The sequence below is a fragment of the Cydia strobilella genome, chromosome Z (genome assembly GCF_947568885.1).
Source record: "Cydia strobilella chromosome Z, ilCydStro3.1, whole genome shotgun sequence".
In the NCBI taxonomy this organism is placed as follows: domain Eukaryota; kingdom Metazoa; phylum Arthropoda; class Insecta; order Lepidoptera; family Tortricidae; genus Cydia; species Cydia strobilella.
The window spans coordinates 59,344,537-59,371,962 of NC_086068.1; the positions used below are offsets into that span (position 1 = coordinate 59,344,537).

At 37.3% G+C, this 27,426-nt stretch overlaps 1 protein-coding gene across 1 annotated transcript; it reads right to left on the reverse strand.

Moving 5' to 3' along the window:
- Positions 1–175: 175 nt before the first annotated feature.
- On the reverse strand, positions 176–26,352 carry LOC134753795 (F-box/LRR-repeat protein 7-like). The gene is made up of 12 exons (XM_063689736.1): positions 26,180–26,352; positions 25,985–26,100; positions 24,052–24,170; positions 23,114–23,291; positions 13,422–13,572; positions 10,215–10,405; positions 9,772–9,858; positions 8,927–9,452; positions 5,668–5,879; positions 3,919–4,050; positions 2,661–2,814; positions 176–1,286 (listed from the first exon to the last, which is right to left on the reverse strand). Exons 1-11 carry the CDS (start codon positions 26,280–26,282, stop codon positions 2,683–2,685), a joined length of 1,947 nt encoding a protein of 648 aa, XP_063545806.1. The 5' UTR covers positions 26,283–26,352; the 3' UTR covers positions 176–1,286; positions 2,661–2,682.
- Positions 26,353–27,426: the final 1,074 nt, after the last annotated feature.

Below are 27,426 nucleotides of genomic sequence, written 5' to 3' on the forward strand. Positions count from 1 at the left end.
TTTATGGTTCCGATTCAGGCTACAAGATGGCAGACCCTCCAACGCGCACGGTCCCTATAACTTGTTCAATGTTTAAGAAATAAAACTTAGTAATTCCAGATGATAACGTATATAATTAATAACTTATAGATAACTAGTGTATAAAAACTAAGATCTTTTCACAAATGATCTCCTTTATCCTAAATTCTAAAACACAAATCATTTCTAGTAACATCTGAATGCAAAATGACTTAAATGACCCAGTTACAATAATATATAAAGAAAAACAAGTTCATGATAGTTACTGACAAGTGACTTTTATCATTATTATTAGACTTACCTCATTCTCTCTATGAAAAATATAATCATCTTTGATTGCAATGTATAAAGAGCTAAAAAGAAAAAAAATACAATAACAAAAAATCCTGAAAAAGGAATCTAAACTTAAAATAATGTCTAAATTGGGAAATAAACATCATTACATCACACTATAGGTTTTTTTTTGTTTTTCATTTTTGTTTTTTGTTTTTGTTTTTTTTAGTAACAAACTAGAGAAAATAGTTCTTCTTAAATTAAAATAAAAGTAATAAGCAATTTCTTCTAAATAATTTTGAGATTTAGAGGACATGGCCTCATGAGGTTAGAAAATTAGCATACTATATAAAAATTTTGACACCCATTAATTCGGTAACAATTAGTCTATTTAAAATGTTAATAAGTGTCATGTTAACAAAATTTCCCTGCTAAAATATTACATTTAAACTAAGCTGCTGTTAGTGCTGTTACAAGGGAAATTAAATAAAATTCTATCACAATTGTTTCAGACTTTACAGTTTCCATAATTAACCTAATTAACAATACAAGCTCCGTCCATCACAGGTTAGGCATCAGTTTTTAACGAATATGTTACCATCACTCAACAGAAACAAACTGTTTCCTACTAACATTGATATAAAAAATATATGATTTCTCTTATCTAAATAATAATAAAATAAAAACAATCACAGATAAAGACTTTTCTGGAAGCGAGGTATAACATGGTTGCATAAAATCTTGTACTTTATTATGCAATTGGGCACCGATTGTGTATAAATAAATAATAAGCATACTTACTCAACCTCGTATCTGCAACACTCATTTGATGACAAAAACACCCGTATTCGAATGAAAGAAAAGCGACATTTCCATCAAATGATTGTTGCAGATATGAGGTTGAGTAAGTATAGCGACGATATGTTACATGGGCCCAGCCGTGTTACACAGCCCTTACGCGTAGTCGAGATCATCCAACCAATCTTCGTCTCCATCTACAAATTGAAATACATATAATGATATTAATTGCAATATTGAACAGTAAGGGTTCATACATTAATTACTTCACATGAATTTCGAGGTTTTTTTTACCCCTCCCCCCCTCCTTGTCACACTTAGTCACGTTTGGCAAACCCCTCCCCCCTGGTGTGACGTCACATTTTTTCAATGAAATCGGCAAATCGAATTAAGTATTATTAATATTTTATCAAAATATTTTTGACATAACAAATATTAGTAATTTTATGAACCAAATCAGATTAGGAAAGAAAATTAAATGATTAAAAACGGTTATCGTTCCAAAAACTTGTTATTTAACTGTACAGCTTATAAAATCATTTAAATATAATACCAAAATGCTATGGTGCACTAAACTCATTATATAAGCTTAGACCCTACCTAACACAAAATGTTCGCGAACGCTTGTCAGATGCGCTAGTTTTATCCCAACTGGATTATGGAGACGTTGTATATGGGCCTTGCATAAGAAAAAGAACAGAACGAGCGATTCAACGTGTGCAAAACTCATGCATGCGTTTCTGTCAAAATATCCCTCGCCGCTCACATATTAGCCCTTACCTTAATAAAGCGGGTAAACTGAATATGTCACACAGAAGAATATTAAAGCTTGCGGCAATGGTATTTACGCTTAAACAATCTGGTATTCCACCCTATCTCGCGCGTAAACTTGAATGGAAGCCTAACCGAAAGTTGAAAGGTTTGCGTGAGCAACAAGAGCGTATCTCTCTTCCACTACTCCGGCTTCAGTCATTTGGAGGCAGTTTTCGTTATGCAGCGTCTAAATGCTGGAACAATTTGCCGCCACCAGTAGTTAACTGTAAGTCCCTGGCGGTTTTCAAACTACGTTGTAAGGCTTATTTACTGGACCTCCAAAAGGAAGTAACGTACACTTTTGGTTGAGTGACCTGCTCAATAGATATTTGAATTTAGCACTTTAGTTAGCACTTTTTTATCCACTGCGCATTGTTCGGTTTTGCTATCATGTCCTATATGTACTAGTGCAAATGTTTATACTGTCCTTAGCTAGATACAATTACGGCGGTGGCAGAATAACAGCGTCCGTTGCTGAAAACCTTTGGGGCTGCTGTGCCCCGAAGCCTTTTTGGCACAGACATCAGCTGAGCCACCTTCCCTTTCAATTAGTTTGTAAGCATTATCGTGTACTTTTATTGTGTACCTATGTTACAACTTCTTGAATAAACGTCTTTTTTTTTTACCCCCCCCCCCTAAACGTGTGATGTAATTAATGGATCCCTAATCCGGCCACAGGTGCGGGTTGCTCAGGTCCTCCGTGCCTACACCAGTAGGTTAACGAGTAACTGTAGACGTGAGTGAGTAATTATAGTTACCGGAGTCGAATGCGTTGAAGATTTAAATGATGTCGTCGTCGGACGAGTATTCAGAGCTGTCGTCGAAGACATGGTCCATCAAGTCCGCCGGCCACAGGTGCTTGCTGGTCAGGTCCTCGGTGCTTACTACCAGTAGCTTGTGCGACGGGTAACTCTGTACATACAACTTACGATTAGCCTGAGCCTAGCCATAGGGTTCATACATTAATTACGTCACACGAATTTGAGGTTTTTTGACCCCACCCCCCCTCCTTGTCACACTTGGTCACATTTGGCAACCCCCCCCCTGGTGTGACGTCACATTTTTTCAATGAAATCGGCAAATCGAATTAAGTATTATTAATATTTTATGAAAATATTTTTGACAAAAGGAATATTAGTAATTTTATGAACCAAAACAGATTAGAATAGAAAATTAAACGATTAAAAACGATTATCGTTCCAAAAACTTGTTGTTTAACTGTACAACGAATAAAATAATTGACATAAGTTAATGTGACGTCACAAAGTTTGTGACTTCCCCTCCCTCTTGTCACAACATGTAACATTTTCTTGACCCACCCCCCCAACGTGTGATGTAATTAATTTTTTATTGTTTATTTATTACATTTATAAGCATAACAGTTGAACCAAGTCGCTTACAAACTAGCTGTTACAAACTACAGTAGCATTTACAAAACAAATACACACATTGAAACACAATTAATTATTTACAGAAATATTACATACATATGTATAGGGTTATTAAATAAATAAATTTAATTACATTAAAGTCATCATTATTATCATTAATTATTTATATATATGCACCCCGCGAAGAGGCGGGACGAACAGGCCGAGTCCGAACAGTACACTCGGATTATTTACTGTGTTGTTTATTACACTATGGTAGTGCATTAACAACAACAGTTTCCGCCCTAGCTCCATTGTATGAAGCCCCACCAGGCCACCATACCCGAGACGAAAAGCGACGGCCGAGACGGAAGCGAATTAATGGATGACCACATACAAGAAAAACCACACAAGTGCGAGTCGGACTCGCCCACCGAGGGTTCCGTACTTTTTAGTATTTGTTGTTACAGCGGCAACAGAAATACATCATCTGTCAAAATTTCAACTGTCTAGATATCACGGTTGTTGAGATACAGCCTGGTGACATACAGACGGACAGAGGAGTCTTAGTAATGGGGTTACTTTGTGTACGGAACCCTTATAATAACCAAAATTTGAACTTAAAGTTAGGTTAGAGGTACCGTACCTCTGCGATTTCTCCAATTTCGGTCCCCCCGATCCGCAGCATGAGCGGGCGCGGCGTCCGCGCGAGCGCCGCCGTAGCCGCTTCTAGCAGCACGTGAGCTGACACGCTGCCGTCACCGCATACATCCAGCAACTGGAAACATAACACATAGCCGTATGTTGATAATCACAAAACAGTGAAAAGTGTAAGTATAAGTCTTTTCTCTTGTTTATACATTTATATGCTATTGTATTAGTTGGTATACTATTGTTTTGATTATGTACAACTACTAGGTACTACAAGTTTGCACTATTTATCATTACGTTTTAATTGTACCTCGATATGTGAATTAGGAAACTATAGGTCTATAAAAAATCAATTTGTAGCTATTAGCTAAGTTGCTTATGTTTACTTTAAGACTGTTTGTTTCTCAATTAAAAAAAAAAAAAAAAAAAAAAAAACAAAAAACAAAGAAGTAATAGAAATGTAACGTACGTGGAAGCGTGTGGCAACGGGATTAGTTGCACTCACGTTTACCACAGGCTATTGTCAGTTCAGTACGGCGCTTAAGGGATGTCAATGTATAAACAAATCCGTTTAAAAATACAAAAATGCCGTATTTCTCTGTTTTGGAGTTCAGACTCCAGCCGGACAAGAAATATTACACATGAAGGGATTTAACTAAGTATTATTTCGTTAATACTGATGCCAGATGGTTAAGTAAATGTAAATTATTATCACGGAATAAATAAAGAGCGCGCCCTGACAGGGGGTCATCCATTAATTACATTACACGTTCAAGAAAACGTGACATGTTGTGACAAGGGCGAGGGGAGTCACAAACTTGTGACGTCACTTTAACCTATTTAAATTATTTTATTCACTGTACAGCTAAATAACAAGTTTTTGGAACGATAATCGTTTTTAATCGTTTAACTTTCTTTCCTAATCAGGTTTGGGTTATAAAATTACTAATGTAAATAAATAAACAAATATAAATAAATATTATAGGACATTCTTACACAGATTGACTAAGTCCCACGGTAAGCCCAAGGAGGCTTGTGTTATGGGCACTCAGACAACGATATATATAATATATAAATACTTAAATACATAGAAAACACCCATGACTCAGGAGCAAATATCTGTGCTCATCACACAAATAAATGCCCTTACCGGGATTCGAACCCAGGACCATCGGCGTCACAGGCAGGGTCACTACCCACTAGGTCAGACCGGTCGTAATATGTGTACGTGTTCTGATAAAATATTAATAAATATTTAATTCGATTTGCCATTTCATTGAAAAAATGTGACGTCACACCAGGGGGGGGAGGGGTTTGCCAAATATGACCAAGTGTGACAAGGAGGGGGGGGAGGGGTAAAAAAACCTCGAAATTCGTGTGACGTAATTAATGGATTAACATGGCAGCTGACAGTGCCACAGAATACATAATAGTATTATCATACAGAACGGCCACGCACCGCCCCGCCCCGACTCGAATTACCTCGCCCCGCGACATAAATCTGGCGGACTTCTGGCGTACTCTCAGTACTAAATAGTACTGAGAGTACGCCAGAAAAAGCAACTTACACAATGACGCATGACGCGTGTACACGTTCACACATAGAAACGCCCTGTGACAGTGCTGACAGTGACACCTACCTGCAGCTCGGCGCAGGCGTCCAGCACGGCGGCGAAGGGCGCGGCGGTGAGGCTGGCGAGGCGTCAGCAGCGCGCTGTACACGAGACGTGCAGCTGACACCTACCTGCAGCTCGGCGCAGGCGTCCAGCACGGCGGCGAAGGGCGCGGCGGTGAGCGAGGAGTTGGCGCGCACGGTGAGTCTGACGAGGCGCGCGCACCGCGCGGTGGCCGCGACACCCGCGTCCGTCAGGAGCTCGTGGTACGAGATGTCCAGCTCTCTGAGCGCCTTGCACGAGCGGCATATCATTAGGATGCCCTCGTCACTCACGCCCACGCCTGAGGGGTTACAACTTACGATTAATAGATTGCATCACTTGTAAGCATTGATAAATTAGGACTGTTTATTTTTAAATGTGATGTTTTGAATTTTCTGCATATATTCTATTACTAGTATTAAGGCCGTAACACACCATGGCACCGCACCGCGACCTTGGAGCAGTTCTAGGAATAGGTAGGTAGTACTGGCGTGGGCTTCCCCCCCCGCACCTTGAATTGAAATGTGTCCCCGTTGGTGGTTTTTTGACATTCTCACAAAAATTATAATAGATATCAAAAAAGTGTCAAGGACAGAATTAATCCTCATTAAATACTTGTATAACCTTAAAATTACAAAATAACCATACTCGTTTGACGACGTGCATTATATTTTCAAAACGAGTAGACGGATTTTAATGAAATATATCTAAAATTCACCGCAGTGAAGCCAGCTATCAAACAAAAAAAAACACATTAAAATCGGTCCATCTGGTTCGTCGCTACGAGGTCACAGGTAGACACACAAATACCAAAGACATAATTCAGGGAAATTATCTAAAACTACGGCATTATTAATGGAAGACTTTTTTCAATTGGAAATATTGAGATGTGTACGTTATAGACCCTCCCCTCCCCCCCACACCCCCCCCCCACCCCAAAAGGGCCCAAAACGCGGCTTTTCTCAATTTTTAAGGAAACCGTTCAAGATACAGAAAAAGTGTGTAGGAACGAAATAATCCCCAATAAATTTGCTTTTTAATAAGTTTTTGTGCAATCTGTCACCAAAAATGCAATTGTTTTAGAATTTAACGTTTTTTTTTCATTTCTAAGATCTTTTCTTTAAAAAAAATTTACAATATTCGTTCCTACACACTTTTTCTGTATCTTGAACGGTTTCCTTAAAAATTGAGAAAAACCGCGTTTCGGGCCCTTTGCGGTGTGGGGGGTGTGTGGGGGGAGGGGAGTTATAACGTACACATCTCAATATTTCCAATTTGAAAAAAGTCTTCCATTAATAATGCCGTAGTTTTAGATAATTTCCCTGAATTATGTCTTTGGTATTTGTGTGTCTACCTGTGACCTCGTAGCGACGAACCAGATGAACCGATTTTAATGTGTTTTTTTTTTGTTTGATAGCTGGCTTCACTGCGGTGAATTTTAGATATATTTCATTAAAATCCGTCTACTCGTTTTGAAAATATAATGCACGTCGTCAAACGAGTATGGTTATTTTGTAATTTTAAGGTTATACAAGTACTTATACCTTGAATACCGTCCAACTTGTACAAAAATCCTTTATTGTTCCAAATTTAATGAGGATTAATTCTGTCCTTGACACTTCTTTGATATCTATTATAGTTTTCGTGAGAATGTCAACAAACCACCAACGGGAACATATTTCAAGGTGCGGGGGGGGGGGGGTAGCGTCAGGTGGAGGGGAGGGGAGAGTTGTGAATTTTAAAGAGTACACCTAGATGTATCATGCCACACCGGTTTGAAAACTTTATTAATTTGTTTGTCTGAAAACATATATTATGATAACTCAATTATATCGCACCGAACCGTCAAAACGGTTCGATCCCATATTTCCATGGAAAAAAATGAAAAACTTGGAAATATGGGACACTTGGCAACACTGGCGCACGTGTGCGGCAGTCTGTAAGGTAGGATCGCACCGTTTTGACGGTTCGGTTTTTTTATATATATATTTATATACATCTTATTAATATTTATATGTCACTCCCTAAGGCCTTGGCAGAATAACAGCGTTGGAATTTGCCTCGCTTGCAAATTGCAACAATATGCTGAGACAGGGCCTCTTCCCTACTGCACACATTGCTGGACCCGTGTGTAATTTTTTATTTTGTTTTATTTTTTATTCTTGTTTTTGTTTTTGCTATTATTTTTATATTCCCTTTTTTAAATATCTTTTTTCTTTCATTGTATTGTCCTGTGTATGTGTGCTTTATGGAATAAATGTCTTTCTTTCTTTCTTCTTACTACCTGTTCCTAGAACTGCTTCAAGATCGCGGTGCGGTGCGATGGTGTGTACCGCCCATTAGAATAAACTTAAAACAAAAACCTTAACCCTTAAATGCATGATTTTTTGTATAACTTTTTAATAAATTGAAATAGATGTGTCATGTTGTATAGATTGAGGGAAAAATAAAGAAAAAAATCATAGTATTTAAAAAAACATATATAATATACGATGCATATATACATCATTATGCATTTAAGGGTTAAAAGTTTAGTGTCAGATGAATGGCATCGACGCATACACTACCGCTCATAACTATTTAGGTACCCGCAATTTTTTCCATACAATTGTATACAAAATCGACATTCAGAATTATGCCGCTAAGTCGCAGTCGGGTAACAGTTTTTTGCGCAGTTTACTTTTTTAATTTAACAGACATATCGAGCTTCAAAATGATGTGCAGATTATTCGTGTACATTGCCTATTAACCAAACGGTAGGCGTGAAAAAATCCATAAATCGTTTTCCAGCACGAAATCGTTTTATTTTGTATGAACCTCGTTGCATAAAATAAACTTGAAATTTTAAAGGATGTCTTTGGCAACAATTTGAGGCTCAATATATTTACCTAAATAAAAATTCAATCCAACATGTAAGAGAGTCATTTGCCTGCGATCGAACAGTATGATTTTGAAAATATTTTTTTATACAATTGTATGGTGAAAATTGCGGGTGCCTAAATACTTTTGAGCGGTAGTGTAGACAACTAATAGTATTATGCCGATCAGTCATCAGTTTTGTTCCATTTCTAACCTTACATAAATAGAATAACTTGAAATATTGTACATTTCGTTCGCCGCCAAAAATGTTCAGAACATATGAAGATCTTTTAAACAAGTTTAAGGAATAAAATGAAGCATAAAGGATGACTCACGTTAGACCGGGCCGTGACCGGGCCGGAGCTTCCGGCGCTTCGTTTTCGATGGAAAGCATCACGTGATCACCTGTCATGTCATAGAAAAGTAAGCGCCGGAAGCTCCGGCCCGGTCACGGCCCGGTCTAACGTGAGTCATCCTTAAAGCAATTACCTGGCTGAGAGTTGTAGCAGTTGAACTTTTTAACAATACAACCCGAGACATTGAGAGACTCCAACTTGCTGCACGTCTGCGCGACCGTCTTCACTATCGCATCAGTTATGTAGATATTATAGCTGAGGTTCAAAACTCTCAACTCGGTCATCTTCGACAATGATTTGCAAAAGTCAATATTGACTAGGGGCTTTGAGTTGAACTTTATAGAATTGTAATCGCTGAGTGATAGCTCTTCTAAGTGTGGTAGTTCGTTGAGTATGAGTGGTACGAATTCCCACATTGAGACGGGGCATCCATCTAGCCTGAGTGTTTTGAGGTTGGGTAGCGTGTCTATGGCGTCGCATATTAGCCTGCCCTCCAGGCTGTTGCAGTTGTAGAAGGAGAGCGTGTGTAGCCTCAACGTTTCGGAGCCCGATAGGAACATTAGGAACATACCGGTCACTTGCCTGTTTTCGGCTACGGTTATGCTTTCTATAGACGTTTTTTTTATATTCATCATTTGTTGTAAACTTGTGTCAGACACCTGAAACATGAGACGAAAGTATGATACAGGTGATCAATCCAAATGCGTCAGTAGGAATCTGTATGAGTTAAAAAAAAAGTTTGAATGTCATTATTATTAAATCTAAAATCGACGCCATGGTTCCTAAGAACAGATGTCGCTAACTCTCATAGTTTCAGACTTCTCCCTACTGACCCATTTGGATTGATGACCCATTTGGATTGATGACCCATTTGGATTGATCACCCTGTATAGTGATAAGCATTATAAAGTCATTGATAAATAAGACATTGGGATTGTACTTCTACTAATGACGTAAATTACTAGTAGTATAACTTACCTCCGAGCAAGATAGAAAGGAAACTGCTTTTAAAAATTTACATCCAGAAGTAACCGGATTCCAATTTTCAGTATCCATCCCGAAAACCTGTAATGAGAAAAAAAAAACGAAATCAATATGATATATATAGATTAGACTTTTTGTAAATCAAACCTAAGGGAAATTTTTAAAATTCCGTGGCAAAATTACCAAAATTCTGTAGAAAACTTTAACATTTTATTTAAGTCAATTAAGTCTAAAATACAGATGCCATTGACTTTGATAGAACCGGTCAATGTATCAGCTAGCTAATACTACCAATTGTGTGATTAAGTTGCTTAAAAATAGTACTGAGCGGCCGGCAAACGGCCGTCAATCTGCTGTGAGGTAATTCGAGTCGGGGCGGGGCGGGGGCCGGTGCGTGGCCGTTCTGTGTAATACTATTACTTATTCTGTGACTTCACCTTGAGCTCCTCGAGGTTGGGGCAGAACTTGCCCACCGTGTGCGGCGTGCGGTCGTTGAGCGCCGGGAAGGTTTTGTCGATGTGCAGTCGTTTCAGGTTCGGGCCCAATCGCTGCAGCACCCGCCGTAATACCAACGTCGTTAGCGTCACTGTACCGTGTTGCCACCATGACGTCTTGAACAGTCGCGTACCTGGTAAAAATAACTGACGACTTAATAAACACTGTTGATAATCGCTTTTCCCTATACGTCATTTTGTGATTTCTGTTTGTCTCTTTTCAAGAGCTACGGCATTCAAGCATCCATTAACCGAAAGCACAGGGCGGACACGCTATACATCTAAAATCACTTGCGTTTCTATGTGTGAACGGCACGTCTGTACACGCGGCATGAGTCATAGTGTGCTTAAAAATAGTACTGAGCGGTCGGCAAACGGCCGTCAATCTGGTGTCGCGGCGCGAGGAAATTCGAGTCGGGGCGGGGCGATGCGTGGCCGTTCTATATGATAATACTATTATGTCTTGTCTGTCACTCATAGGAAAATCAAAGTGAATTGTAGAATAAATTTTTAAACTTTTGTTTAGTGAACTTTAGTCTGGTTACTAATTTCATATGTAACACCACAATACGTATTTATTTAAATACATTAAAAAATTAGTACCTATTGTTCTCCTAAATTAGTCTAACTTCATAATAATCATAATTTGACAACTGAGTTTTATGTTACACATTAGCAATCTTACATTAGCACACAATAAATTTATTAAAACAATGGGTTTATGTTTTAGGAAAACTAGTATCCCTATCCCTACTAAACTTTATTGCACAATACATAATAGTACAAATGGCGGACTTAATGCCTGAAGGCATATATGCTCCACTATTTATTAAACTAAATACATGCCTGACTTCTACCTCTTAATGCCTTAAGGCATAATGCTCCACTATCTATTAATAAACTAAATACATGCCTGACTTCTACCTCTTAATGCCTTAAGGCATAATGCTCCACTAACTATTAATAAACTAAATACATGCCTGACTTCTACCTCTTAATGCCTTAAGGCATATATGCTTCACTATCTATTAAAACTAAATACATGCCCGATTTCTACCTCTTAATGCCTTAAGGCCACAGACCACCCCCTCTTAAGGCATATCTGCTCCACTATCTATTAAACTAAATACATGCCTGATTTCTACCTCTTTATATATTTTTACATATTCACAAACCACTCACTTCCACTTTCAAATATTTTCTTGTACATTGTACACCTTGCTGAAGAATTATAGATCCATCTCACGTCTGAGCCATGTTTACAAGCTGTTTTCGAGAGTCATCACGAACCGTCTCGCACGCAGGTTTGACGACTTCCAGCCTCCCGAACAAGCAGGTTTCCGTAAAGGCTATAGTACCGTAGACCACATACATGCGTTGCGGCAGGTTATACAGAAGACTGAGGAGTATAACCTCCCCCTTTGCCTTGCATTTGTGGACTACGAGAAAGCCTTCGATTCGATCGAGACTTGGGCTGTGCTGCAGTCTCTCCAAAGGTGCCAAATTGACTACCGGTATATCGAAGTGCTGACGTGTTTGTACGAAAACGCCACCATGTCCGTCCGACTACAGGGCCAGAGCTCGAAGCCTATTCCATTGCAGCGGGGAGTCAGACAAGGAGGTGTAATCTCCCCAAAGCTGTTCACCGCTGCATTGGAGGATGCCTTCAAGGTTCTGGACTGGAAAGGACGAGGCATCAATGTAAATGGCGAGTACATCACTCACCTTCGGTTTGCCGATGATATCGAAGTCATGGCTGAGACCATGGAGGACCTCAGTGCGATGCTCGCTGATCTCAGCAGAGTATCTGAACGAGTTGGTCTGAAAATGAACATGGACAAGACGAAGATCATGTCTAACGTCCATGTTGTGCCAACTCCCGTATTAATCGGAGGCTCTGCGCTCGAAGTTGTAGACGATTATGTATACCTGGGACAAACAGTCCAGTTAGGTAGGTCCAACTTCGAGAAAGATCAAACTCGTCGAATCCGACTCGGTTGGGCAGCGTTCGGGAAGCTCCACAGTATCTTTTCGTCCAAATTGCCGCAGTGTCTTAAGTCAAAAGTCTTAGACCAGTGTGTGTTGCCAGTGATGAGATACGGATCTGAGACGTGGGCGCTAACGATGGGCCTCATAAGAAGGCTCAAGGTCACGCAAAGGGCAATGCTCGGGGTTTCTCTGCGTGATAGAATCAGAAATGATGATATCCGCAGTGGAACTAGGGTCACCGACATATCTCGCAGAATTGCAAACCTTAAGTGGCAGTGGGCGGGGCACATTGCTCGCAGAACTGAGGGCCGGTGGGGCCGGAAGGTTCTGGAGTGGCGTCCGCGTACCGGAAGACGAACTGCCGGTAGGCCTCCAACGAGATGGAGCGACGACCTGGTGAAGGTCGCGGGAATTCGGTGGATGCGAGCGGCACAGGATCGGTCGGAGCGGCGAGCCTTGGGGGAGGCCTATGTCCAGCAGTGGACGTCTATCGGCTGACATGATGATGATGATGATGATGACATTGTTTCTAATTTGTGTTAATTAATAGTTGCTTAAGCTTAATCACATTTTGACACTGCCTTTACTGTTCTGAGCTATCTTCTTGCCCTGGGCTCCACGGTCCACGGAAGACCAGCGCTGTAGCATATATATGTTAGAGCATATGCTGAGTGGTGTATTGTAGCCTCTATAGCAGCATCAATACTGTATAATTATTGCATGTTAGTATAAGCTACAAGTAATTTTACGTGTTTGGTGTATAAAGCCCGCTCAAGACTACGCGGCGCAAAGCCGCGAACGCGAGTGTGGAGTTGATTTCGCTAATTGGCGAACTAGACTCCACACTCGCGTTCGCGGCTTCGCGTCGCGATTCGCGCACGAGTGTGGAGGGGTAACACAATTAATATGTGGAAACCCCTTGCTATGTTCGGTCAGTGAATTCCTAGGTGACTGATTTAGAATATACAGTTGACACAATTTTAACAATTTTTGCAGCAGACATGTCCCCTAAGGCCCTAGCACGAGAGCTTAAAAAGCGTTGCGTGTGTGACGCAACGCTTCTGAAATATTATTTCTCTTACCCCCGATCGCTCGGTGGCGCGTCTATAACTACTTGTATATACTATGTCTATGGTTCAGATATTATCAGAATGTACAAACTATTATAATGCTCCTGGACCATACACTGCCAGCGCTTGCTCACGCGCTCTGACCGGATCAAGTCTATGATGGGAACGAAGCTGAGCACATGCGCTAGACAGTCCCAGTTCAGTATGTCTAATATTGTGTATGTTTCTTTTTCTTCTGCATTCTGTAACAAAGAGTTTTTGAGAACTTACAGTATTTATTTTATTTTATTGATAAGAATGTTTACATGACATTACAGTTGAACCAATGCGTCACGAAACTTAAAACTAACAGCAATAATAATACATAAAACAGCAACAATTATAACAACAATAATATCACATAACATTAGTATAGACAGACAGACAAATTATGTTGGAACAGTTGAGCACCTAGCATCCATCGCCTCACAGAGTCTCAGGCATTCATTATACACTGCCGTCCATCGCCACGCAAATAGGTCGCACTCAGGCGTCGATGCCAGGAGCGCATTGAGCAGTGAAAGGGCGCGGGGCAGCGGCGAGTTCCTGCGCGATACGGTGCGCCCCGGCAGTATATAGTTGGTCAAGCAAATTAAAATAAAGCAAATCTTGTCACTAGAAAAAAGCTCGAGATTCAAATTTTGTAGCGGTGTACCAAACAACCGGTGTAGCGGTTACGAAGAAATAACCAAATTACGATTTACTTTATTTTGGAGCAGCCTGTATGTGTTAATAGCTCCTGAGGTAATAAATAGTATGAAACCTTCTTTGACCTTATTGATTATCTTTTTTATTTATGACATTAATAAGATTCTGACTTTTGACAAATGTCATCATTGCCGCACATTTTCGAACAAGTTGTCAAAAACACTGCCAATGGTTAAAACAGTATGTTTCTTTTTGTTGTCGATCATTTGAATTAATTTTTGTTTGAAATTTTTTTTTATCTTTATTTACGTACCGGACACGTGCGAGTCGAACTCGCCCACCGTATTTGTTGTTATAGCGGCAACAGAAATACATCATCTGTGTAAATTTCAACTGTCTAGCTATCACATGTTCATGAGATACAGCCTGGTGACAGACAGACGGACAGACGGACAGCGGAGTCTTAGTAATAGGGTCCCGTTTTTAACCTTTGGAACCCTAAAAATATTAGCGTTAGAGCATTCCCGAGAAGTAACCCTACTTGGGATTTCAGGGTTTGTCCAATGGCTAAGGTCAACCTGTATACTTAGACTGTGACACTACATTTGGTATGGATAAAACAGTTTTACAATTTACAACTGTCTCAAATAGTATAGATTTTAAGTGTGGCAAGGAAGTTATTAGTGTACAAACGTGCCTATGACAGTCAATTAGCCAGGGAACTAATGGCAGCTGATGGTGTTGCAAATACAAATTAAATTCACATTTATAGAATAATAAAGACTAGAAAATATAAATATAAGACTTAATTTATGGTACAATTTTTTTTTAAAGTTGATCAAGCAAATCTTGTTAGTAGAAAAAGGCGGCAAATTTAAAAAATGTAGGCGCGAAGGGATATCTTCCCATAGAAAATTTGAATTTCGCGCCTTTTTCTACTGACAAGATTTGCTTGACTAACTATAAATATGCTTAGGAAATTAATTATGATTTATTTATCGTGAACTCAAATATAAAATTATTCCATAAACTTCAAGAGTTGCTGGATGTACTGTATTTTGATGGATGTCATATTAAATTTTGTAGCCACAGTAAATTCACTGCCATCTATCGACACACGAATAAACTAAAAATGAAGATGTATAAAAATACCATAAAATGTGTTTATATTAAGGTCCCTCCACACTTATGCGCGAATCACGGCGCGAAGCCGCGAACGTAGTGTGGCGTCGATTTCGCAGATTGTTCACGCCTGTCGCGAATATCGCGAATCGGCTAATAGCTGCCAACGTCATAGAGTAGATGGCGCTCGTAGTCATGTTTAAGTAAAATAACCGTTGTGAGTTTTGAGGGTAAGACAAGAGAGAATACGCGCGAACGACATTAAGAAAAGTAGGTGGGGTGCGAACAAAGCTACGGGAAGAGTGATATTTGCTTTGGGATTTATTCAAGAACTTTCTTATGGTGTTATTAGAATAATCAGGTGTAACTCTCAGAATAATGACTAAAGCAAAGAAGCCGGGCAAAAATAAAAGCTTGGTAAAAGATATCGTATTCACAACACGTTATTACTTTTTGTCTATGAGTGAGTGAGACAACAATCCGCAAGTTCTTTCGTTTTTTTCAGTATTGTCATAAGATGAACTGCGGGAAATGTCAAATGGTCCTATGTGGTTCTATAATATAATCCAGCCAAATAAAATATATGTTCGTTATTTCACAGGTAGGTGTCAACTGTAACAACTTGACATAGTCGTATTATTTTAGTTCAAATATTTCGGGATGTTTCAGCGGTCACCTTGGTTTATTTTAATTATATTGTTGCTACTCCTGAAAGATTATTGGTAAACGTGCTGCGTTTTTATTTGTAATGGTTTGAAGTTCCCTTTGTGATAATGTCTTGTGTGATCGAGAGGGCTGTAAATCGCATACAGGAAGAAAAGAAAATACGCACGAACCGATAACCTTTAATCGGTGAGTTTTGTTTAATTTTGAAGAAATTAATTTATAGGACCTGACCCTAAACATAGAAATCGATATGTTGTTTATGTAATTATTACTTGCATTCAAGTCTATATAGATTTTTGCATATATTTTCGAACTTTTCTGCTAAGTATGAAAGGTTATATTTTTGGCATAGTGATGTATCGACCTCAGATCAATAACCTATCGACATTTACAGCTTTCTTATAGTTTGGCCCAGGACTGTCTCATATTAATTGATGAGTACAGTCAAGGGCATAAATATATATACATTCCCAAAGTCTCAAAAATATGTGTACGCTCAGACAATAAAATCGTGTTCACATATTTTTAAGCCATTTGTCTGGATCGATATTTTTGCCTTCGACTGTACCTATAGTTTTCTTTGTTCTTACTTACTGACAGATTGTGTTTGCCAGACTATAGTTTAATACTAAAAACCGGTCAAGTGCGGGTCGGACGCGCGCACCAAGGGGACCGTACTTTTTAGTATTTGTTGTTATAGCGGCAACAGAAATACATCATCTGTGAAAATTTCAACTGTCTAGCTATGACGATTCATGAGATACAGCCTGGTGACAGACAGACGGACAGCGAAGTATTAGTAATAGGGTCCCGTTTTTACCCTTTGGGTACGGAACCCTAATAAAAAAGACATTAATGATCATTGATGAATGTTCCTTTTATTAATATTGTTGGTCACAAAACTCAACTTTTTATTTCAGATTTCCAAAGGACGAGGAATAGGGGATATTACTGCAATGTTCTGCCACCAGAGTGCAGCACTAGCTTTTTTAGTGCACCGTAGAGTAACTTATTCATACTGTACCTTTAACAGGTTTTTGACAAGTTTTCAGGGGACCTACCGGAAAACTCGAATCCGAAATTTCGTTATCTAGCTGCCTCTTTATCGCTCGAATACGCAAGAGTGACAGAGATAACGAAAGTTCGATTTTCTTGTTTCGCGATAGACCCTCAGATTGTGATAGTGGCGCCACCTACGCCGAGTTTCGCGTAATATTCCCTATTATTAAATAAAAAATATATATTACACGAACGTTTTTTTTTTTTCATTTCCTATTTGGTACAGTCAGCTGCAGAGAAAAGGTACCCCACGTCCATACTAATTTACAGAACTTTGTATGCAGGGGGGGGGGGGTGCCTTTTCTCTGCAGCTGACTGTACATGACTAGAAACTATACTTAGTCTTTTAGCATTAGAAAAAACGGTAAACCATTTCCACGTGTCTTTTTATTGACAAGTTTTTTTATAAATATAGCAATATTTTACTTATGAAAGCAAAAGTATGTAAATGATCGTATATTATATTTGTTGTGACTTATTTTCAAAGTGTTTTTCGATAAAACGACACGTTAAGATCGCTCGCCTTCTTTCTAATGATAAAAAAACGAGAGGTATAGTTAGACGGTTCTGAGTGGTAGACTGCAAATGAGATAAAAGCTATATTAGGTACATGCATTAATCCTCATATCAGGCGGCTCTTTGATTCCAAGGAATGCATAATTTTTATACTTTTTAATGATTTTTAGAATATGAAAATTATAAAAAGTATAAAAGTTATGCAATCCTTGTATTCCACGCATTTCATTTCAACGAGCCGCCTGCTACAGATTTCTTGAAATTGCCGCGTTTTTTCAGGTTCAAATTTCATTAGCCAGACTATTATCAATTTGCCAATTTCGTGATTATTCTTTTACACGGCACATAAACTTATGCATAATTTATCGATATAAAAAGTCGACACAGTTACATCCCTAGCAAATTATCAAACTTATGACACCGTACGTAAATGAGAAATAACAAGCATATATGCATCTCTTTTCGGCACATTATCTAATTCGTAAGGAAGTAAAGTACGGGTATACATATTTGGGAAGCATTTTTGCCCGACTTCTATGCTTTAGTCATTATTCTGAGGTGTAACTCATGTTATACGTAGGTAACAAAGTAGGACACCAGCAATGAATTATCGTCATCTCACTAACGTCCAGGCCTCGTATAGGTATGCAGTATGTTTATATATCGTTTTTCCAGTATCAGTTAAGGCATCAGCTCATTCAGTAAAGACATCAGCTCATTCGATAGGTTAATAAGTATAGTGAGCTTGACGACATCGCCTTCGCGCCTAGTTCCCCGTTTTTTGTCGGTTTATTAGCCCGCGTCAAAGGAGGCGCGAAGCGCGAACTGGCAATACTCCACAAGTCCACATTACACACTATTTTGACTCATATGTGACAAGATAAATAATAATTATACTATATAAAGCGGCTATATTTTACGGTTTTGCAACAAAACAATGTGGAAAAATAGCTAAATCACGTATGATGCCATAGTTAACTAACAGTTAAACTCAATCAGCTGATGCTTTTCCGCCATCTTGGCACGAACCAAACTGCGAAATCGCCGTGAAGTTTGCGAGTCATACGTCAACGTCGCAACATGTTCTCTCCGCGAAGTCGCGCCGCGATTCACGCACATAGTCTGGACCTGGAGGGGCCTTTATGGATAAAGCTACATGCTACATAACTTAGGAACTAAACTGATAAACTTCACAAGGCAAGATTACTGTATAATTTTCATAGGGGAGGAAGATTTTAAAGTAACAAAAAATTATGTTGATTTAATTCTTAACATAAGGAATAGTTTGGAGAGACTGCAGCATACAATAGTTATTTGTTATACAAGGGTGCAAAGTTGTATTTTACCCGCGAGTGTAGAATTGAAACACGAGAAGTAAAATACATTTGCGCCCGTGTAAACACAAAACTTTTCACCTCAATATAGCGAGGAAAATGCAACATCCACAGGCGTTAGATCATCTTCATCACTGGAATCACTAATTTTTTTACGATATTATAACAGAAAACCCTGGAATTTGTGTGTTTTTAGTCGGTGAGAAAAGTTTTTTAGTAAAAAAATTGTTGACAATGTTGACATTTCTGACGTATGAAATGTCAACGATGCGTTTTGAAATTGCATCGACTCAACTTGTGCGTTCAGAATTATATTTAACATCATTATAAAAAACAAACGTTTCTTATGGAATTTTAAGGTTTATGACTTAAAATCATGAAATAAAGCTAAATTTGGTATTTTTCATTAGATTCTCAAACCATTTATTTAATGATAATTAATATCGAACGAATCATTATCATAAACGATTTACGTTTTGTTATCTGTCAAGCTACTTAAACACGCTCCATCCAAGGTCAAATTACTTTCCCCACTAGTGGATAAAACGCGCTTTTCCCCGCTTGTATTGAAGGATTAAAGACAACTTTCCGAGCTAGTGAGGGGAAAAGATCTTTTTCGAGCAAGTGTGATATAATTTTTTTCCCCTCACTAGCTCGGAAAGCCGTCTTTTATCCTTTAAAACAAGCGGGGGAAAAACGCATTTTATCCACTAGTGGGGAAAGTAATTTGACCTTGGATGGAGCGTGTTTAAGTAGCTTGACAGATACAAAACGTAAAACGCACATAATAATGGTTCGTTCGATATTAATTATAATTAAATAAATGGTTTGAGAATCTAATAAAAAATACCAAATTCAGCTTTATTTAATAATTTTAAGTCATAAACCTGCAAATTCCATAAGAAACGTTAAATTTTTTATAATGATGTTAAATATAATTCTGAACGCACAAGTTGAGTCTATGCAATTTCGAAACGCATCCTTGACATTTCATACGTCAGAACAGAAATGTCAACATTTGTCAACAAATTTTTTACTTAAAAACACTTTTCACCGACTCACGTAAAAATCAGAATTTCCAGTGTTTTCTGTTATAATATCGTAAAAAAATAAGTGATTCCAGTGATGAAGATGATCTAACGTCTGTGGATGTTGCACTTTCCTCGCTATAGTGAGGGGAAAAGTTTTGTGTTACACACGGGTGCAAAGTTGTATTTTACTTCTCGTGTGTTGAAACACTCGCGGGTAAAATACAACTTTGCACCCTTGTATAACAAATAACTATTTAACTAATAAATATAGCAAGACAAAACAAAATTGTTGACTTACATCCTCTGCTTTATTATCTTGTGGTCCAGCTTCACCAATTGAAGATGCCAGGGGAACTTGGCCTGTAACAAACAATTAGTTTAATGAATATCGAAACTGCAAGGTGATCAAATCAGTCTATACTATACTGAAGGTGCTGCACATAAAACACTGGTTTTGATTTTGATTTCAGGTAGTTCAGACACCTCTCATAAATCATATGGCGACTGAAGCAACTCTTTGTTTAAGTTAGATAATAATATTATATTATAGCATAATTATTTTTTATATTTATTTTTATTTATTTTAAAGAATTTGCATTTTTTATTTGTATTATTTCTTAACAGTTAAAAGTGGTATATTATACGGCAACTACATACTTATGAGGGAAATAAACTTTATTACGTTAAATAATACAAAATATATAAAATAATATCATAATAAAAAGAAGGGGAATCTAGTGTTTTAATGTTTATTTGGGCACAAACGGTACATGTTTCTTATAACTAGTGTCTTATACATAATTCATAAACCAGGACAGTTGCCACCACTTAATAGCTCATTAAAGAAAAACAAAATACAGGATAACTAAACTTAAAGATTAACAACGAGGGTCGAATTAGGACAGGGGCCAAATTAATGAAGATACAACTATTTTTATACATTACATTTGCAATTAAGTGTAAAGTTACAGAGTATTTAATTCGATTGTTTATTTAAAACCAGAAGTACTTGACGTTTAAATTTAGACAAGGAGTCATTAAATATATAAATTTTTGAGAAAATATCATTATTAAATTTGCAAGCTCTTATCAGAAAGGAGTTTGATTTGTATTTCTTTTTAGTAAAGGGAATACAAAATAATTTATCGCTACGCCGTGTGTTCAAGCGGGGAGCTTTAAAGCTAAGTCTACTTAACAAATAAGGGGAGTCAATTAAATTTCTTAATACTTTATACAAAAATATTTGATCTTTTAATGTGCGCCGGCTTTCAAGAGACACCAGTTTATTCAGGTTAAGCGGTTGAGTTGACACAAGGTTTTTATATTTTAAATGTTTGATGAGCTTCTTTTGAATTCTTTCAATACTATGAATATAATGTTTTATGATGGGTGTTCCACAACCGTCTTCGCAACCAAATGTTTCTATTCTCTTAGCATTATTTCTAATTTAATTCAATTTATTTAGTTTTAAATTAATCTATTTCGTTTTAATTGAATCGATTTTGATTTTACCTAATTTAATTAGTTTTAGACTAGTTTTAAGTATGTTGTGTGCCCTATGGATTGACATTGTTTAATTTGATTTTATTACATGATTTTACAACGAATAAATGAAATGAAATGAATAATGGGCCACCCCATTATTCATTATTACCAAAAAAACATATTTTAGTCCGTACCCAAAGGGTAAAAACGGGACCCTATTACTAAGACTCCGCTTTCTGTCCGTCTGTCACCAGGCTGTATCTCATGAACAGTGATAGCTAGACAGTTGAAATTTTTACAGATGATGTGTTGCTGTCACCGCTATAAAAACAAATACTAAAAACAGAATAAAATAAATATTTAAGAGGGGCTCCCATACAACAAACGTGAGTTTTTGCCGTTTGTTGCGTAATGGTACGGAACCCTTTGTGCGCGAGTCCGACTCGCAATTGGCTGGTTTTTTTTGTGTTCATTCCTACTATCATTAATCAAAGATCTATAGTTTCAGAGGTTTTAAGGCAAAATATTAACATTCTACTCCAACATCTCTTTTTTTTGGAACCACAAAAAAATAAAAAATAAAATAAAAAAAATTAAATTTAAATATATAATTACTTTTCATGAAGATTTTTGTTTATATGATTCAGGCAATGAGGCCCAAATAAAAATAAATAATAAGAAAATAAAAATAATAAGGAATAGAATATATTATAGAATATTGAAATTTTGCATGAAAACTGCTGAATCATTCTGAATCTTGAAAAATAAAATTGCTTCACCCTAAAGAGCTTAATTACACTTTGCTAAATTTAGTGACTAACAAGAGGGACGCCGCTAATGCCGCTATACGTGAGACGCGATACGATGTATCTCTTATCGCGTCTCACGTATAGCGGCGTCCCTCTTGTTAGTCACTAAATTTAGCAAAGTGTAATAAGCCCTTAATCATAGAGTAACTTATACTAGAGCGGTACTGTCATAGTAAATTTTGTAACCCCGGTAAATTCACTGCCATCTGTCGACACTTTAAAACTAAAAATGAAGATTTATAAAAATACGATAAAATGTATTTAAGTAAGTAAGTAAGTAAGTAAATATTCTTTATTGCACCAAAATTATACATTTTACATACATGTAGTTTTACATGAAATTTGCATGAAAACTGCTGAATCATTCTGAATCTTGAAAAATAAAATTGCTTCACCCTAAAGAGCTTAATTACACTTTGCTAAATTTAGTGACTAACAAGAGGGACGCCGCTAATGCCGCTATACGTGAGACGCGATACGATGTATCTCTTATCACGTCTCACGTATAGCGGCGTCCCTCTTGTTACTCACTAAATTTAGCAAAATACACTTTGCTAAATTTAGTGACTAACAAGAGGGACGCCGCTAATGCCGCTATACGTGAGACGCGATACGATGTATCTCTTATCGCGTCTCACGTATAGCGGCGGCCCTCTTGTTAGTCACTAAATTTAGCAAAGTGTAATAAGCCCTTAATCATAGAGTAACTTATACTAGAGCGGTACTGTCATAGTAAATTTTGTAACCCCGGTAAATTCACTGCCATCTGTCGACACACTTTAAAACTAAAAAAGAAGATTTATAAAAATACGATAAAATGTATTTAAATATGGATAAATGTTTTTTTTTATTTGCATTAATTATTTTTATGATTTTGACCCATGTTCTTTCACTGATATGCGTTTAAATTGTTAAATAACAAACGAAACCGTCAACTCCATCTATACGACAGTAAGCCAAAGCTAGTAGCGCCCTCTGAACGAGAATCAAATTTTCTTGATTTTCGAGGCACGTTTTTTTCCTTAGACTGTATCCATCTATTACGGAGTTATATCTTTCTTTGCCTTAATGGACAATAATGAAATGAATAAAAAATAATAGAAATTTTAAAATCCTGCCATATTGCCGGTTCGTAGGTTTCCATCTGACTTGGCCATCAGCATCCTCGACAGGTTGGTGCCAACTGTCCGCGGGAGATGTTTTGAGCCGGTAACCTTGCAGCATCACCTTCTGATATGATGCCATGAGTGCTCTGTAATAAGTATTTTTTGAAATACAAGATATATACAGTGGTACTACGTAAACGAAATTAATAACTAGCTTAAATCTAAAATAGGCCCTTGAGGCTACTACGGACTACGGGTCACCCGTTGACCACGAACGCTGTAAAGAGTTCGAAACGTCGGGATGTATTATAAATTCAATATACGCGATATAATCCGTTTTCATAGTTTTATTTCATGAGTAACTATCGCGGTAATCGAAGACAATATTATATAATCACATATATACAAATATAATATAAACGCCTGAGGGAGGCAACGGGCGACCCTCGCGCGGGCAGCTTTCTCGCACAAAGGATTGCCATTGCAATACAGCGCGGGAATGCTGCCTGCGTGTTGGGAACCCTGCCCAAGGGTCCCGGTTTAGTTGTAAGTTTTTAGTATTTATTTTTAAGTTAGGTTTTTTATAAACCTTTCACCCGTTGACCACGAACGCTGTAAAGAGTTCGAAACGTCGGGATGTATTATAAATTCAATATACGCGATATAATCCGTTTTCATAGTTTTATTTCATGAGTAACTATCGCGGTAACCGAAGACAATATTAGGTTTTTTAGTTTTAGTTAGTTTATTTTAATGATAGTTTTAGTTTGATATATATTATTAGTTTATAATTATTATGTTATTTAAATTTTGAATATAATATACATATATACTATATATATAAATAACGACGAGACTCATTATGAAACATAATTATTATTATCATTATTGATTGATTTTTCTTACCTGTGTGCATCTGTAGGATTTATGAAGGTCACAAATGCATATCGGCCTCTCATCTGCAGATGACAGCTTTTGATGCACCCGTATTGAGCAAACACTCCGAGCAGCTCTGTCTCTGATGTCTACAAATATATTATTGAATAGTAGAGAAGGCCCCCGGGTTGGGGTATAGCCACAGATTTAATATATACGCTAGATGACGCAAATACCACGATTTGTATTGAAACCAAGCGTGCCGATTTTTTCATACAAAATTTACGCATAATATAATTTTAAAATTAATTATAGGAAATATGTTCTTGCCTTTGTGCGCGCAATTTTTGGGTTTTTGCAGTTAATTATCATGTAACCAAGCATTTTTTAAGTTTTCACGGACGGCTGCAACAACTGACGCGCGTGGACTGTAAAGAGCGACGGTCAACCTCGACGCTTGGTCGGGGTTCGGACACGCAAAGTAGATGCATTTGCGTCTTCTATGGTATATTTATTTCTGTGGGTATAGCAAAGGGAGCGCGGGTCATTATGAAACCTATTTTTTTTGCTATCGTGTAGAGGATGCTAGAATAAGCATGTTTTGTATGGGCAACTTTTAAAGATCCATTTTTTTAGTTTTTCGTAAATAACTCGTAAACGGTGGCCCATAGCAAAAAGTGTTCTTATATGTAAATAATCTACATGAAATTGCCTATAAGAAAGTCTCAGTACACTTTTAGCTAGGATCAATATTTACAAAGATATTAAAGAGAGAATGTTAATTAAAATCAATTCTATGGTTCGTTTTTTTATATTTTCGTAAATAACTCGTAAACAGTGGACAATAGCAAAAAATGTTTTATAGGTAAATAATCTACATAAAATTTTCTACAAAAAAGATGCAGTACACTTTTCGCAATGATCAATATTAAAAAATATATTAAAGAGGGAAAGTTAATTATAATTAATTCTAAGGTTAATTTTTTTAAGATTTTCGTAAATAACTCGTAAAGTATGACCCATAGCATTTAAATTCTGATTCATAAATAACTAACAAAATTAACTTTCCACTTTAGTATCTTTTTGAATATTGATCCTAGTGAAAGTGTTCTACCTACATGATTCTTGTAGATCATTTCGTTAGTTATTTATGTATCAGTTTTTTTTTGCTATGGGTCATACTTTACGAGTTATTTACGAAAAACTAAAAAAAATAACAGAATTAATTTTTATTAACTTTCCCTCTTTAATATCTTTTTTAATTTCCTTGCGAAATGTGTACTACCTACATCTTTTTTGTAAAAAAAATGTGGAGATTATTTACGTTTAATAACATTTTTAGCTAGTGGCCACTGTTTACAAGTTGATTACAAAAATATAAAAAAACCGGCCAAGTGCGAGTCGGACTCGCGCACCGAGGGTTCCGTACTTTTTATTAGTATTTGTTGTTATAGCGGCAACAGAAATACATCATCTGTGAAAATTTCAACTGTCTGGCTATCACGGATCATGAGATACAGCCTGGTGACAGACGGACAGACGGACAGCGGAGTCTTAGTAATAGGGTCCCGTTTTTACCCTTTGGGTACGGAACCCTAAAAACGGACCATAAAATTGATTTTAATTAACTTTCCCGCTTTAATATCTTTGTAAATATAGATCCTAGCAAAAAGTGTACTGATCTTTCTTGTAGGCAATTTTATGTAGACTATTTACGTATAAGAACACTTTTTGCTATGGGCCACCGTTTATGAGTTATTTACGAAAAACTAAAAAATGGACGTTTAAATCCCCTTACCCGTTCGCGCAAATCGCGCAAGCGCCATCGACAATAAGGTCCCTTTTTATAGAAAATACCACATATTTTAAAAGGTATTTTTAATTTTAGTTATTATAATTGTAGTTAGTTTTAGATTTATATTCATTTTATAACACATTATGTAATAAATGAGTTTTTTTTTACCTCTGGGGGTAGATTTGAAACATGGAGTTTTCTAATGAGTATACCATCTTCTGTATGGGTAGGTACACTTTGTAAATCATTCCCACGATTCCCACGATGATTCGAGCTTAGGACACCTGAAAAGAAACAATTTTTATATTCCATGACCAAGCCATCAAGAAAATGCGTTATGGAAGTTACGTATAAATGACTTACAAATGCGCACACGGTTCGCGACGCCGTCGTGAAGTTCCTCTGGTAGGATGAAGACATGTGGATCCCGGAGCATCGCTTCAAGCACATCTTCGAAGTTCCACATAATTAACTATACGATTAACAGCTAATATATAAACTAAATATTTAATAATTAAACACAGAAAATTTAAGGACCTACACGAATCAAAATTGAAATCTACTCAGTTAAATGGTACAGGTTTTTATAATAAGTATTGCCAGTCTTACAAAATACTACCCAACTGAAGTGACATAAAAAAAAAAGAAATGGATGATAGTAAAAAGCATGTAGTTAGTACAAAATTTAAACTGTAATCATTATTCCAGTTTATTTTATGCAATTTTAATACTGTAATTTTACTTTCATTGAGGAAATTATTAATTGAAAATTTAATTGCATTTACAAACAGTATAAAATTTCATACAGCTTCACGCTAGTCAACACAACAAACCTTAATTATTTTTCATCGTTACAACAAATATAGTTTGTCAAAGGACTGTCTCATTTCAAACATAGACAGAGAGAATCATACTATCTTTGTCTTACACTAGTACTAGCACCCAAAAGAAAAGGATGAGTATAGTTTTTTTTGTTCTTATTTACTGCCAATTTGGTTGAGGAAGGTGGTCCGCCGTACGTCCATCAAAAACACAGCTATGAGTGAGAGCGAGACAGATATCCAGGGTCGCGAACCGGTACGCTCGTCTATTAACAGTTAAATAAGTCGCTTGGCACTAAGAAAAGCATACTTATTAATAAAAAGTAAGTAACGAGGCTGATAACCGACGGCAGTAGAAAAAGGCGGCAAATTTAAAAACCGGCCAAGTGCGAGTCGGACTCGCGCACAAGGGTGCCGTACCAATTCGCAAAAACAGCAAAAATATCATGTTTGTTGTATGGGAGCCACACTTAAATATTTATTTTATTCAGTTTACTTCAAAAAAAGGAGGTTCTCAGTTTGACCAGTATGTTTGTATGTATATGTATGTTTGTTCGCGATTATCTCGCGTTTGGCTGAACCGATTTTGATGCGGTTGTGGCGTCTCCTCTAGCTGCCACTGTCGACGTCATCTAACAGATGGCGTTAGGGAGCTAGAACGCAATTAGCTAGAAGCCTACATCGCGGTTACGAAGTTTCAAATGTCACTTACTATATATACTCCTTCTGACTAACTCTCAGTGGACTTCGGTCCCCAGGCATAACACCCGCCTGGAGAGAGTACTCTCT